Below are 16,934 nucleotides of genomic sequence, written 5' to 3' on the forward strand. Positions count from 1 at the left end.
GAACATTGCCATTAACTAGGCGGGCCAACTAGGCCAGTCAATTTCAAGAGGTTTACTGGCAATTGTGACACTGTACTAACATTAAATTGCCTCTTTTCCCCTTCCTACAAGAAATACAGAAATGGAATTTCAAAACAGCTAGTAGAGGTATATTGCAATACCATTGGAACATGTTAAAAATATCACTGATCAATGCATTCTTGCCGTTTTCAGTGCCTTTGTTTTACTCATATGTTTTCTAACAAGGCACATTTTTTTATACATTTTTAATTATCATTTTATTTGAATAATTATGTTTCTAGGAAATGCATTTCCCAATAAAAACTCATGCTGTAGCTCCTCATGTGCAAATATTTGATGGGTATTTTTTTTCTCAGATATCACCCACTTCGAAGCCATATTATCATGCTATTTGGTTCTAAATCTCATTTCACAAAGTGCCAAGACCTCTTTGCCACCTTCTGCTTAATCTGGTGCCGTTTCCTCCTGGATAACCAGAAATAATTGTTTTCACCCTATGGGAGCAAATGTGTCGACTTTGGGATTTATTTATCATCTCTTTACACCATCATGTTTATTTTCATAGGCAAAACATGCAGAGGGAGATTAGCTGCTATGTGGTGATGCTTCATCCATAAGGAAAACAAAGATGATAATTTTAACCATCTTGCGCATGGACCTTCATAATCGCAGTATCTTAATAGCCAGTTACAAACTGTGAAAACAAACTCGAGGCAAAATGCTTTCAATGTTGAAGCAGTCCACAGAACCCAAAAATAAATTTCTTTTCGCTCTACACCAGACTGCCTCTAAAGTCAATTATTTTCCATGCCTGAATACATGCATGCACAATATTATGTACTTCAGAGACTACAGTGGCAAACATATCAACCACACAGACCATATGAGTTTAACTAACAATTTTAATTGTTAAAACGTGCACTCTAGACTTGAGAATTAAAAACAAAATAAAATAAATACTTTTTTGTTAATCTGCTGGTATAAGCAATCCAAAAGTGTCATTTAGATCACAGGATATGCCAAAAAAAAAGCGGAAGTGATTATAAGTTTGCACTTCTTTTCCATTGTGTATATTATTTTTCTGGTTCTTGAGGTACACCCTTACTATTTCTTACTATTTCCGGGCTGAAGGGGGGGGGGGGTCTACAGTATCGCCTTTTTGTCCAGAAAAGGTTCTCTCTGACTCAAAATTTGACCTAGATTGCATTTCATTGCTCAAATTGCATCAACTGCGGGGCTTAATAGGACCACTTTTTCTGAAAAATCCCCCAACCCCCCCCCCCCCTCCCCGACCCCTTTTTGAAATTACTGACTACTGTCTTGGATTCAGCGGGGTATCAGGTTACAAAAATCTATTTTATGGCTGTTAAAAACTAGTTAAGATAATGTCGGTATTTAGCAGTGATAAGAGGGAAATTATTCTCATATTGTAGCACAGACTGCCTCAGAAGAAAGCAGCTTGGCACTGCCCCAGACGTATGAAGGCAAACATAACAAAACGGGAAATCTGAAGTTAGTTCACATATTTTTCCATTTATTTCAGCTCCAGCAAACTTGAGCATCTCAAATGAGTTTATTGCATCTGGTTCCTAATACAAACTGTGGTTTATTGTAAAGATGTGATGACTAGGTCTACTACCAGTACATTTGTGATCTCTCGGCCTTTAATATCCCTGTACTTATCTTCACTATACACATATTTCATATTTATAATAAATATACATATTCATACCAAGCAGAGTAGGAAGATGACAATATTTTTTTCATTTCTTCTTTGGATCATACTTGTTATTAAAGGCAGAAAGTGTGATAAGACAAATAAAAGTTAAACACTTTTATAAACAAATGTTGTTTTTGCATTATTTTTAAGTTATTTTAAACAATTTTAATAAATGAGCTTTTTTAGTTTGATTAAATATTTTTTAAATTTATATATGTGCAACCAGTACATGTCCAGCTCACCTATTTGCACAAATCCACAAAACAGGCCTTTGAAATTATATATTTGAGCTTATAATTTCACACAATCAATAAAAATTCCAAATAACACTTTCTACTTAAAACAGTAAAATAACAGTGACTTAAATATGCAAAAAAATGGACTTTTTTACAGTCTCAAGTTTTCATTCAAACTGCAAGGATGAAAAACATTTTTTTCTTAAATTTCTAAACCTCAATCATTTGCACAAATTGCTGTATCTTAATACCAAACTGTTACACTTGTAGTATTGCGTTTCCAAAATAAATGAATAAATAAAACAACTGAACATGTTTCAATTTATAAAAACTCAAACAATTCAGCACAAGTGGGCAATGGATTCCCACACTTCAAGGACCAGTTGAACTTCATGAACTCAGAAGTCATGCAACATTTATACAACCAAGTACAGTATTTATCTAGCAGTGCTGTACCTACTTTCACAGCCTGGCCTAATCCCCAAGCTTAGGCAATCAGTTTGTCTTAACCTGCTGGGGTGAGCCAGTTTCACAACTAAAATATCAAATATAATGCAATGCACTGGACAAGATTGCTTTTCTGAGATTCAGAACATGTAATCTGCTGCAGCATTGAGGAACAAAGCCAAACAACATATGCCAGATCATAGGAAGTTCTCATTGTGTGGGAATACACAGTGGTCTTAGCCATTAAAATTTTTCCAAAAATAACACTTCATATAAAAGATACATCATGCATTTTGATCCACAGAGGCAAAAAAAATTCATAAAGAATCTAAAAAATCTGGTCATCTCATTTAGTAAAGCCTCTAGAGCAGGTTTTTTTCCTTCAGTTAAGACCCCCAATAATAAAGCATTCTGTTCCACACCAGAAGAGATTGGGTTCAGATAGTTGCCAGGTCAGCAGTAGGCCACCTCAGTCACCCAGTGGACCTTGTGCTGGGCAGGTGACCATCTGGACTCTGCAACTATTTAATGATGTCAAAGAGAATGTTTCAGTGTTTATTTCAGCTAACAATGTATGGTTGCACGTATAACACTGCAGGTGCAAAGGAGGACTTTGCGCCAAATGTCACACATTTTTTAATTTTTTAACAAATGCACCATGACATTAGTTAAATGTTAATATAGTGTGAACAGTACAAACTAACAGATTTTAGCCAAGATTACATCCTCTGATCACAGAATAAAGAAACATTGAAAATATGCTCATTGCCTACATCGACAGTATATGATCTATATTTCATCTTCTGATAATTTCCTTACACATGAAGAACAGGATGTTAACTCATACCTTGCTAAAACAACTCAACTATATCTTTGTATTATGTAGTCAATATGACAACTATAAAAATCCAAGAGAAAACACAAGGAATGCACGTGAATGTTCACTCAGCTTAAACAAAGTGAAGAAAGTGGTCTTAGGGTGCATTCCCCATCATGAAAGTGATCAACTTCCGTTCCAGCTCAGCTTCTGGAAGCTTTTTCACTTCGTTTCGAGTGCAACTGAATGTACCTGGAAGTTAATCGACCCCCTGGCTTTGAAGAAGGCATGTCATTCAATTTAATGACTGTAATCAGCAAGAGTCTCCATGCAGTTGGAGTGTTCTACATGTACCTAGTACCGTAGTTTCATTGGGAGTGCACCCTTAAAATCAATATCTGATTATTTTTCATTTGGAACTCCACAGAGTGCATTTATTAAGTTTATTTGGTAAAAATTTTTAGGACCTACATCTATGAAATTCCAATGTATTTTTAATGTGTGTGCATGCATGTTTTTGTGTGTGTATGGCTCTATTCCCATAGATTTTAGATCGATCTATCCCCGCGGGGAGTCTCACTAGATTACTTTCAGATAATCCGATTAAATGTCAGTCCCGCCTACTACAAGCTGTAAGGGGGTAATTAACTTTCGTGTCTGCCCGGCTGACAGCTTTTTAGCGTGAACCCCCAGGGAGTTAGGTCGATCTAAAGTAGGTCGATCTAATCTATGGAAATGGGGTGCATGTGTGTTTGTTCTTTATCCATTATAAGAAGAAAAAAAAACATTTTAACATCAATCAATAACTTGTAATTCTAAAATAATCCATAACTTTTATAACATATTATTTGAGTCAGACTAGAGTCATAAGGTACATGATTACTGACTAGTTTCTATCAATACACATTTTCTTTTGGAGAAAAAGTACACAAAAACAAACATTATTAAATAAAAACAGGAAACTGGTTTCTGCGAGTGAAAAACAATGATAACAGCCAAATGACATGTACCTTTTGTAAATTCATAACTTCACATGCAAAATTGTGAATGTAAAAAGTTTTTTATGCAAGTTATGCAGTAAAGGAAAAATGCTGCTCAACAAAGATAAAATGCAGTCAATCTGATAAACAAACCATCATTCCCTTACTTATTGAATGTGCGTTCACACATTTGGTCCTTTTGCAACTTGTGCTTCAATTTATATTTCTGGTCAAATCAACAGTCAGTCTCACTCAGCTATTGACAACACTTAAATTCGAGTGTAACTGCACTGTTCCCTAAAAAAATCATTATTCAATCTTCACACCCCCAGTAAATTATCCTTTTTTACTGCTTTATATTCTTCATACTTCTTTGCCAGATACTGTGTACATAAAATAAATCTCAGCTCTATCTAAACATCAACCTTTTATTTTTTCCTTGGCAGTCAGTTTCTGCACCTTAACCATCTTGTTTTTTGATGTATTTATCTTTGCTGTAGGTAATGACTTGACACCTTTGAAATGGGGATATTCATAGCCAAAAAGAGCAAAATCTACAGAGAACAATTCCCATAAATTGTGGATATCTATGGGGGATAAATTTTGAAACATTGTCAGTGTTCTTTCCTTTGTGCTAAGTCCGGTTCTTGGTGGCATAGTTGGAAAAGAGAGTATGTCATCTAGCCCCACCATTCGTAAAATGTAGTCTGCATCGTCTGCAAGCGTTTCGTATTTTCCAATTATATCATACTGTATTACACAAGGGTGACAAAGGCGGTAAAATGGCCGCCAATGCTCATTGAGCTGTTCAGAAGATTTTTTGGCATCGGTCAGATAACGAATAAACTCCTCAAAAGTCACATCGTTCCCTTTCTTCAGAGAATCCTTTGTGGCGTTTTTGCGATAGAGATAGACTATTTTTCTTCCAAACACTTTTTGGAAATATTGGCTGTAGGGTAAAGTGAATTTATTCCTATATGCTGACACCAGTCTTTCTAGGGGTTCCCGCACGAACATGAACTTGAAATACGTATCCAAACGATACCGGACTTCTTCTGGCGAGTAAGAACTGAGCTTGGGTATAAAATGTTTTTCGTGAGCATCGGAGCCGCTAATTTTCATGGGATCAGTGGTGTTGACAAGACCCATAGCCACAACTAATATCCTTTTAAAATTTGTTGAAGCCACTTTTGGAACTTTACAGTAAATGAGCTTGTGCTTGTCATCTACATAGAGATGATCAAGTAAACTTGGGTCTACATTTGATGTAGGATGAATTCCATTTGCCTTGCAGAATTTTCTGACAGTTTCTTGGCGTTCTTCTTGAATTTTTGCAAGTGCTTCATCACTTAGTGATATTACCTATAAAAGATGCAACAGAAAGAATGTGAATAGCAAGAATTGGCATATCACCTTTTGAAATATCAATAATGGTATAGATAACCTTTGTCAAAGTTGTGAACATAGGTCTTCGAAATTTAGTTATGCATATCAAAAGGTAAAAATCTTCCAAAACAACTAATGCTTCACATTCAACTTAAGCTATTCATATCTAACTTAAATTCTTTAATAATCACATTAGCATTGTTTTCTCCAAGTACAGACATGAATTCTATCAGGTGATTTTTTTCCTGCCATGTTACATGTTACAAGAAGAACACAGCAAACACAGTACACATTCATAATTTACCCAGTGTAGAATGTGTTCTTTAAGTATATCTAAGACATGTTAAAGTAAAATATTTCTTATTATGGCAAAGTGTATCTTCCTATATGAAAGCTTCACAAGATATCAAAAATCTTGTAAAAGGTCACTGATTTATCTTTACTAATATAAGTATAATTTTTCCTACAGGCAGGTGAAAGAGGGGGAGAGAAAGAGGAAAGTTTGATACTTGCTTCACACTTTATCAGATCTGCAATGGGGGAAGTTAGAGACTGAGTTGGGGGGGGGGGGGGGTGCCATCCCCCTAGGCCCCACCTAAATTAGAAGCAAATGAACAAGTAGAAAAAACACCAGATACTTACCATTCTTCTATGTTGGGGAGGCATGCCATAGATTACTCTATCTGGAAAAACACAAAACAAACCTATTTTAATCACCTAGTACATGACCTGCAGACTGAACCACATGTCTTTCAACATGTACACTTTAGCCGATCAGATTTTCTAAATTTCTGGGTTGAGTTTGGTTTATTACATCAGTGAAATTTCATCAAGGTTCAAATTTACTAAGACTGCAGCAATGAGGTTCCCCAAATCCCTGCAGCAGTTTTGTAAATTTGAGGAATGTGCTCTAAGTGATAAAGTGCTTTATGTTTAATTGTACGGTAATGGCTCGAATTTTTGAATGGGGAAAATGATCAATCTTTCACATGCACAATTTTGGAATCGTTAAAAATTACATTTCTATGAAGCATTTGTGGTGCTTATACTGTGTAGCATATAACTATATAGTAGCCTGCTTTTCAATTTTGTTGCTACCACTCAGTGCTCCAATTCTAAGAATTTATGACTTCAAACAATCCATTCTTCATTGCATTAAAAAGATTGAGCCAATACTGTACTTTCCATTTTTTCTTAAATATTTCCAAACCCCCATTTACATGTGCTTCCATACTCTATTTTGAAATAAGGGTATTTCTAGCACTTTTTCATGTTTAGCTAGTATAAGGGGAATTTATAAAAGCAAAAAGAGCAATCAGTGATCTTAGGATTGTCACAGTACATGACAACAGTCATATTAATAAAACATTCATATACTCTATTGATTTTTACACAGGGAGCAATTCACTTCAATTATCAATTACAAGAAAGGGGCAGTATCATCATACAACAATCATTTCACCCCAACTGACTATGTGACTCACATTATATCCACATTATCACCCTATTAATATTTCAAAATTCTTTGTGGTCCATTAAGGACAAAGGAAACCGTAGTGTGTATACAGAAAAGATAAAGAAGAGATTTCTGAAGCCAATCGGCCAATTCCATTACCAGCGTGTGTGTGGTATGTTGTTGTATGATTTGTCCTGGGGTTAACACTTCCACACACATGCACCTGTACTAACACATACATACTGGCTTTGACATTTGCTCTGAATCGGAGTGTAAATAACACATTAAAACTAAGCTGGCTTTACTAAATGCCATTTTTCTGCACTTTTCACTGGATGTTTATTGGGGAAATTAATTCAAAAGAGACGGGGAGGGTCTGAGATTTTGGATAGGGATCAGACACTACCAAAAAATTTTGGATAGGGTGTTAGTTTGGTGATGATAGAGGTGAAATAGTTTTTTGGCTTCTTCTTTTTTTAATCATCTCACAATTAAGCATGACTTGGGGCAATTGCAATGGTAACTAACCCCAAATTGTTATGTTAAAGAACTTGCACTTCAGGCAATTTCAGTCAAAGATTTAATTTTGATGAGGGGGGAGAGGTGCTTTGCCCCAAGTCACATACCTACTTGTGATGCAACAAAATACCCAGACAGGTCATTTGTCAGCACAGCTGCAGAAGACTTGGCCATCTTTCAAGCAAATTGTGTGCATTATTCAGTTTCATATTTTCACTGTCAAAATCCCATGACGAAAAAAACATTAGATAAAACAGTACATCAAGTTGATAGCCATTGCCTGTTAATGTTTAAAGGGGTCAATAAGTTCAGAATAAAGCTTGGTGGGGAGAACAAGGAATTCAGCATGCCTTTGCTAAGACATGAAATTTTGGCACACCCTGTTCATTGAATACTAAGTAAGAGACTAAACATCCAACAACCCCTCCCACCATCACCCAGGTGGGGAAAAGGGGAAATAGAAATCACCACCTGCAATAGAATAGTATGCTGTCTAATGCCAGTGAAAACCTTGCACTCACTACAAATATCTTTGGTATAAGAATAATACCTGTTACAGACTAGTATGCATGTCATAGAAGTTTGGGATAACGACATTTGTTACAGAAGTCTGTGGAAAAAATGTACTTGACGTGGGGGAGGAGGGAATGTGGTCCTTTCCCAGGCTGCTTTAGATAACTGATCTAAAATGTTATCATTTCTCAAACTGTTTTAGATAGTTGACCTTAAAATGGACACTGATATCTGGTGAACTTATTGGACCTATACTGGTAGGTCTATGGGAAGGTGCTTCAATAGAGTACCTTCTTACACCTGCCCCCCCCCCCCCCCCCCCCCCCCCCCACACACACACCCACCCACACACACACACGGTGTGTTTTAATACGCAATTTTTTTAATCACTTTTCAAGTGATTTATGGTAGACTGACAACAAATTTAGATCATTCTAAAATTTCTATCATCACTTGGTCAGGCCCAAACTTACCCTTTCATTTTTTTTCAATATAAATATAAACATTGTTATGTGAATTCAAACATCAAAGTATTTGAATGTACGGTAAATACAACAGACTACATATGTACTTTCTATTAAATTTAATACAATGTGCAATATGACAGATAGTTTTTACCACAATTTATATACTTTGCAAATATTTGTTAAATTGAATGTCACTTCCAGGCCTTTTCTTGTCTCTAATTAACATCAGATACCAAGTGATTTATTCTGAATCAATGTAGACAAAAAGTTTTGATTACTAACTTTTGTTCACCTTAAGTTTTAGGTGAAATTGATGTCAGAAGACAGAATCGTGTGAGAATTGCCTTTTAATAACAACTGCTTATCAAGGTGTGAGTGAACAGACACTCACAAGGTGACTGACTAAACATGTGCCGAAGCTGAAACTACACCATCATCTGAAACAACACCATGGCTACCATAACCCGATTCAGCAAACAAAAAATGATAAATGATATATTTGCCCAGTGACAGCTACACTGAGGGATGTCTCTTTTGTGGCCCTGCTATGCTAAAGGTAACCAATTCCCCTGTGGGAACTGAAAATTTGGCACTGAACAGCAAAGATGAAATGTAGATATTTGTGATCCAGACATGTCATATTTCCTAACAAAATGCTAATTTTATGAAGTCCTGTAACCAATTATTTAAGAGGGGGGTCTTTTCCCTGAAAAAGTTAACTTTTTTACCCTCCCCCCCCCCTTTAGTTTACCCAAACTGAGAAATAGCAAATAACTTGGGTTAAATTTTGATTTAAAATAATAAAACTTCTGCCACCAAAAGATGACTTTAAATAACAATTGATTCAGCATGGACCATTTCCCAACAAAAGGGCATGCAGTTCTTTTGCCTTCTCCCCCCACCACCCATTTTTCCCCAAAATACCCAAGTCTCCTAGTGTTTAAACCATGTGGATGCATCTTTAAGGTCCGAAGCCAATCTATACTACATCAGTCACATTCACAATGATTTAAATGCTGTCCCCAGCAACCGTGATCTGCCGCACACCATGACATTAGTAAAAAATCATGGACAATAGTTTTTTGAAGTTATTTTTTTGTTCAGTTATTACCAGTCTGAAGTTTAACGATCCATTCTTTCACCCAAAAAGTTCTACCACCCTATTTCTCCCCTCCCCCACTCTATCCGGAACTGAATAAACTGGATCAAATCCAGAGTACATGTACTTTGTGAACCCTGAGTTTCAGACTACACAGGAAACTCACTCCTATCACTTCATCACCAGCATATATCAGTACTAGACAGGTTATGCAGGGTAGAAGTGAATACCCATCAGTTCTCTGTAGCAGGGGATGATTTGTTTTGGCTCTGTCCAAGATCTGTTTGAAACTTTATAAACAATGTATGGGGACTGCCTGATAAAGAACATACTTTTTTATGTGGCTACTTTGCTAGAATGACAAATGTAGAAACACATGTTATAAGATAATTAATACTTATTTAATGATGGGAATCTGGTGTCCAAAATCTGGAACTGATCCAAACTTCTTATTAAATATCATGCACATATGTGTAGTTTCTCTTGGTCTTAGCAAGCATGTAAAATGCTTCTGCTTGAAAAATTGCCCTGGATTGATTTGACCAAAGGAAAAACAATCCAATTTCAGTTCTCCAACCTGTCACAGATTTCTTTGTCAAAAAAAAAAAAAAAAAAAAAAAAAAAAAAAAAAAAAAAAAAACGGGCTGAAGTAATAATATTAGGGAAAGTGGTCAGAAACAACATGCATGCTGGAAAGATCCCAATGCAATGCTTTGTACTTTTTTCCCCTAATTTTCACTCCTGTTACTTCGAGAAGGGTCAGCGTTGTTCCTACTGTGCTAGACTCTGAGTGGACAGACATAACAGACGATGTGAGTCAAATACAGGAAGATTCCAGCAGAGTTTACAACTGCAGAAATTCTCAATGCCAGGCCTTGTTCCATGGGATCTTCCTTTAACTTGAACCTTGGTTAGATATTATCTATGTTATTTCCCCATATGTTTCTTTCTGAACCACCAGAAAATGCCAACAGACTACTTGAGATATCAAAAATCTGTTACATTATCATAATTTTCCTAAGAGCGCTGTTGTAAATTACGTTTTTTTTTTTTCAAATGTCTTTTAATTTAACCAACCTATTTCTGTTATTTTTTTCCATAAAAAAATCCATAACAATTTTAAGAACAAAATAATGCCCAAATTAGGTTAATTATTAATCTTTAAACATGCACCTGAATTTTATCAAACAGACAGTACGCTTGTTTTGAATGGGACCATTATACTAGTAGCTTTACTACCAATACAACAACGCCAACACTGTCAATCGAAACCATTACATAATATGGCTTTGACAACACTGAATGTGACTGTTATTAAACTGAATTCCTGCATACATATATAGTTACCAACCTGTTGAAAGCAGATTGACCAGCAACACCACGGACACTACGAGAGCCATCCATCCCAGAACAACGGCAAAAACCCGCATCTTGCAACAGCGCAGCTTCCCCATAGTAGAACCTACTGGTACTAAGCAGAAACTAGGCCGAGATCATCTGAAAAAACGTGCTGTAAATTTCACCCTGAGTCCAAGGCATAGGCTTTCTCTGACAACACCCCCAGCTTTCAGCAGAGTCTTGGGGGTAGAAAAGGTTTGCGAAAGCTCCTCACAAACGTCTAAGCGCCGGGCGATCCTGAAGCCATTGTCTTAGCACCGTGTTTGTGGAGGAGTTAAACCGTCCATGTGTGGCTTCGGCTCCCAGAGTCTGCTTTCAATTAGAATGCGTACATTCAACGCCATCTCTCGGGGAGCAAAAGATTTATTCGTTCGGCTTCGACAAACAAGAAAGTGATTGTTGAAACGCACTTGTAATTGCTGCTTCTGTCGGACCACAAGCCACATGCCGAGGATTAACTCGCCAGATTATGAATTTTATATCTCTGGAAGATCTAGGAAATCAAGATTGGGGGGGGGGGGGGGGGGGGGAGAGACTCGCGTAGTGTGCCCCCTTTAATTTTCAATGCTTTTCTGAATTCGGCTATGTGGTGACTTTGACCCATGCCTCTGCTATTCAAATGATAATCTACGTCATGATTGTTTAACAGGAAGCTTTTTAAAGTCCACACAATACAATTATAATGAATTCCTGTGTCATATTGGTGAATGTTGAAGATTTTTAATAAATTAAATTGCTATACTGATTTCTTGGAATAGCACAGATATAAATCACGGTCAGAAAAAAAAATCGTCGCAAAACCAAAGACTTGCATGTACGAGCCTGTAGGCATAGGATGTGGGACTCTTACTACATGTACAAACATGTTTCTTAAGTTATGTAATTCAAACCAAAACATCATACATTGTATTACATAACTGAACGGAGCGCACGTTGTACACAATACAACCTTGTAGAGGACGTGCAAACCTACATACAACATGCTAGTTAAGTATAAGGCCGTCAAAACACGAACATATTTTTGGCCTTCGTCTTGAATGAAATTGCTACACGGATAGAGAAATATTGATGGCGCGCTGAACATGACGGAAGTGTAACTGACAACGCCTGGGTGTAGCAGCATTCAACACGTCTCTCATGGTCTATGATACGACTCAAACCTGCCCTTGGATGATTCTCCGAATACGTTTAAACCCCTTCTAGGAACGTAATGGTTTTAAATTTTGGCTCTTAAGTGAAGGAATAAACTCGAAAATGCTGCATATTTGCTTAGGCAATTAAACACGGATAGGAAATGAATCATCGCGTTTTAGGTTTTTACTCATCATTATCCACCGTGATGCAGTGGATTTTACTTTTTCCACGTGCAAAACATGTATTACCTCGGTCTTATAAAATCAGAACTAGTGCCTTCTACATGTAGCACTCCATAAAATGAAGAAATCGTAGTCCCAAAAACGCAAGAAACAACACAGAAACAAACGTCATTTTTTTCAAAGATAATGAATATAGTCATCTTTGTCTTGTTCCCCTCGGTCGTGCTGTACTGTGGCTCACTGAGACAGAAATAAAATATTTCTCTTAAAATTTCTCTTGAAATTTCTCCTATTTACGTATCATTGCCTGATCCTTGGATTTGATGTTTTAAATCATTTCTAATTAGATAATCTAGTTCTAAGATCGTTCTGTACATTTCAGAAAGAAATAGTGACATCAATTACTTTTATTTGAGGGGTTTTATCGTTTTAAAAGTCTGAATTGGGAAAGATAAGAAGCTTTGCAGGATACAAAGACTAAGAAAATATGATTTTAAGACATTTTGATACGCGTATAGTATATTTTGTTCCAATAACGCGTCTTCAGTTAGGACTTTTAGTTTCAACACATAAGTTAAATTGATGCTCTATAGTGTAATGAGAGCACTTAATACGATTGAATTAATAACAAGCTTTAATAAAACATAATAATTAGGCAAAATTGCCTCTTGAAAGTGATCACGCGCCCCCTCCCCCAGTCCCTCTATTCTTTCACCTGTGCTCTGTCCTCCCCTCTCTCTTTCTCTCTCTCTCTCTCTTACACAGACCACACATACCTAAATAACAAGGCGTATTGCAGTAGTGAGTCAAGTGTTTTTCCTAAACTCAACTATCGCAATTCACACTGCCACATTCCACTTCTCATGATGCGCGTTTTATTTATATGCACAAACACAATATGCCAGACTTAATTGTTCGCGTCTTAAAATCTGGCTTGGCGAATCGCATATTAAAAATGTAATTACGTTATACGAGGAGGGAGGGGCTACAAGGATACTAGCCCTACTAGTAGTAACGATGGCTGAAGACCAGCACGCACTGGTTGTATGATTCGTGTTCCAGCATGGTAGGTCTATCTTGGCACAAGATTCATGGTATCACGAGATATTGGTTCTTTTAAAAACAACTATGCGTGATGAAGCACAACTCTTATAAATCTGAACAGAAAGAAAAATTGAATGCGTTATTTGAAAAGTAAAATCGAAATATATCATACAGCTCATTCACATTGTTTACTTATTTTATGTCAGATTATCTAAAAATACTTTTGCATGTTTTGTAGATAAAGTCCGGATATGATGACATGGCTTTCTGAGCAGAGGTGTTTTTCCTTTAATTTACGCTATCAGACACCAGCAAAAACCACCCTGAGCTTCAGAGATAACGCGACACGATGAAGATAGGCTATAGTGAAGAGGTTAGTGTCAAGTTATCTCTGAAGCTCAGGGTGGCAAAAACAGTCGTCTTGCATGATTATCTGTCCCATGAAGACGTAAATGTAGGATGGTATTGAAGAGAGTTGCCTGTTTTCTATAAATGGAGATGGTTCAGATATAATGCATATTTGTTCAGATATTCATGTTCATACTATTCTTATACATGGGTGTAATTACATACAAGATGAAGATACAACGAGAATGAATCAGCCGAGTAAGTTCGGTATTTCTTCCAACCACAAACGCATTCTTTGTGGAAGAATATTAACTTTGGCCTGAACTGCGTCCCCTAGCTCTATGTAGGATTGATTGGACGTCTGGAACTCTGGCCACGTGACTCCGGTCCCGTTATTGGGGTTACTGAAAAGATAAAATTGGCAGATCTATGATAAATGGCAATACATAAGGGGAGGGAATAGGATGTGTGGGTTGGTTTGATTTTGTCTGAAAACATTACGTACGGTCAACAGCACATTACTCCAATCTGCCTTGTGTAGACTGTGCGTTTGTGTTGGTTCCAATGCTACCCATTAACGAATTTTTTACTCCATTTGTGACCACCTATTATATTTGTTTGCCTGCTATTCCCTTGATAGTTTTAATTACAAGATAAGCACTGGGTGTCATCCTTATGATCACCACAATGACGTCAATCATTAAACGTCAAAGTCTAGAAATTAACGAAATGGCTTGCATCGAACTAAAGCTAAAGCTAAAGCTACGTATGTCGATATTTAGACTCGATCGTGATACCCACCCCGTTTTCGCAAAGTTTGACCAGTATCTCATGATCTCAAGTGATAATTTTTGTTCTTCCGGCGTCAAGTTTGTTCCAGACGGATACATGGTTTTGGCGCCAAACACGTACGGCAGCTCGTCCACGTGGTTCGCGCCCTTTATCCATGGCATCGTGGGGATCATGTGATGCGACGGCACGTGCGTGAAATAAAATTGGTACGTCGTCCCATGCAGTGGCGCAGTGGAATTGGCGTGTGCCCTAAGCAGCTGCAGAGTAGGCGCTACGAACATCATGTCTCCGTACATGTCCACTAGTTTTCTCCCCTGAGTGACTATGTCCACTTTGGGGTCAGCAGCGTACACCTTGATGATCGCATCCTGTATTTTGTCCCGGTTGCTGCTGTCGTAAAAATACGTCACCTCATCTGGTATGGCGTGTTTCACCACGTATGACGTTGGCACTCCCAGGGACACGTTAAACGGAAGATTTGGTGACGTCAGGGCCAGAATTACAAGTCCCCCTTCCGCGTTCATAGTCCCCGCCATGTAATCGAGACTAATAAAGCGCAGGTAACTTTCCGAAGATTTCTGTTTCAGAGTGACCATCGGTGACTCTGGGAAGAAATCTCCGTCGACAACTGGGGCGAAAGGGATACCCATCATGTTTTTGACCACTTCATTTCTAGCGTTTGTTGCTGCTACAAACATAGTAAGAGCGCTGTGCTGTCGAAAACAATCGACCATGTGAGAGTCCTGGGGACAGTGAAGGTATTTTGCGACTGCCGCCACCAGTTCGTCTTGCTGATGTGACCACGCCCAAGGGGAATACAATACCCCGCTTTCACTGATAACACGATGAAACAAGCCCTTCGTATGAGGAGACAATGCAAGTTGACTAACGCTTGTGCCTCCCGCGCTTTCGCCAAAAATCGTCACCTTTTTAGGATCACCACCGAACTCTAGCACATTATCCTGAACCCACTGCAAAGCCAAGGTCTGGTCCCATAGACCGATGTTACCTGGAGACCCCTTGGTTGCTAGGAAACCAAATATATTCAGCCTGTAGTTAATGGTTACCACGACTGTCCCCCCGGTAACCGCCAGAAGATCTGCGTGGATGTGAGACCCCGTGCCTATAGCGTACCCTCCCCCGTGTATCCACACCATAACACTTTTGAGAGAGGATTTATCGATTTTATCTGGAAAAGAGATAGGACAGCGGTTCATGATAAGAAAATGCTTTCAGGTATTATGTGAAATCTCTACTATCTACAGCATATGACAACGGTGTCTAGCCTCACCCGGCCTCCATAAAGCTAAAAGTGTGAATGTTATATACCAACGACGAAACTCAATAACACTTTTTCTATATTGCTGGGGGTAAAGTATCATTTTGAAGGTGGCATTGTGGAAATGTGCCATTTGAAAAAACAACCTAAGTTACTATTTATGACGACATTTCTCCTTCTCAAATGCTTCTACACTGTATTACTCTCAGCCTTGCATTATAATTATCCAATAATTTTTAAATTATTATTTTAAAAACAGCACAAAATATCCAGGTATTTTTGTACATGAACATACTAACCCGGAACGTAGATATTAAGGAAGAGACAGTCTTCGGATACATGTGCGTTCTCCAAGTGGGCTATAGCGGAAGACTCCAAAAATTGGATGCACGAGGCGCCATTCTCAGTGGCATTCAGGACTCCTAAATAAAATGTACCAAATGGCTCGTTATTACATATTTAGTTTAAACATTTAGATAAATCATGTATTGCATTTACAATCCGTCGTTTAGCATATACAGTGACACAAACCTTTCCATTTTCCTTTTGGAACAGGTTTACTAAATCTCAGTTGTCCGACTGGAGCCTCGGCAAATGGGATACCCTGGAATACCAACACTCGGGCGCCATTAACTGTTTTCGAGCTGCCCCGTAGCGGCCCGTTCTTTGTGTGAACGATTTCTTGACTTTCACAAGCGTTTATGTAAAATATGGCAGCTGACACCAGCCAAATTAACGTGTTTGACAACGACATGGTGCTTTGTAAGTGCCGTTTTTTCAGACACTCCCGTTATATATCGCGTATGTATATATCGTCCTCCGTATTGCCCAGAGGGGGTACTTCCCAAATAGTTCGACAAGATGTGTCATATTAATAACCGTGAGAATTATTTCATCCTTATCAATAAAAAAAAAAACAAACGACTACGTATTTCTTTTTCAGAAATTTTAAAAATCTTAATGCAATGTGAGAAAAGAGTGACTTTATAGATTGCTTTGGCAACTCAAAAATATTTGCCGTGCCTCCCCTCCCAGGTCAGTTTTATCTACGGTTGCGATTCAAAATCTATGGCAATATAACTTATCTTCATTTGAA

At 37.8% G+C, this 16,934-nt stretch overlaps 2 protein-coding genes across 2 annotated transcripts; both read right to left on the reverse strand.

The window, feature by feature from the left end:
* Window positions 1-1,534: 1,534 nt before the first annotated feature.
* LOC106153905 (carbohydrate sulfotransferase 11) lies at window positions 1,535-11,495 on the reverse strand. The gene is made up of 3 exons (XM_013528053.3): window positions 11,013-11,495; window positions 6,250-6,290; window positions 1,535-5,583 (listed from the first exon to the last, which is right to left on the reverse strand). The coding sequence occupies exons 1-3, from the start codon at window positions 11,113-11,115 to the stop codon at window positions 4,642-4,644; spliced, it is 1,086 nt and encodes a 361-aa protein (XP_013383507.1). The 5' UTR covers window positions 11,116-11,495; the 3' UTR covers window positions 1,535-4,641.
* A 1,658-nt stretch (window positions 11,496-13,153) lies between these two features.
* On the reverse strand, window positions 13,154-16,684 carry LOC106153911 (fatty acyl-CoA hydrolase precursor, medium chain). Its single transcript, XM_087016426.1, has 4 exons — window positions 16,370-16,684; window positions 16,138-16,260; window positions 14,569-15,748; window positions 13,154-14,171 (listed from the first exon to the last, which is right to left on the reverse strand). Exons 1-4 carry the CDS (start codon window positions 16,590-16,592, stop codon window positions 14,018-14,020), a joined length of 1,680 nt encoding a protein of 559 aa, XP_086872552.1. The 5' UTR covers window positions 16,593-16,684; the 3' UTR covers window positions 13,154-14,017.
* Window positions 16,685-16,934: the final 250 nt, after the last annotated feature.

Source organism: Lingula anatina, chromosome 6 (genome assembly GCF_051362555.1).
Source record: "Lingula anatina isolate TDL-2025a chromosome 6, LinAna3.0, whole genome shotgun sequence".
In the NCBI taxonomy this organism is placed as follows: domain Eukaryota; kingdom Metazoa; phylum Brachiopoda; class Lingulata; order Lingulida; family Lingulidae; genus Lingula; species Lingula anatina.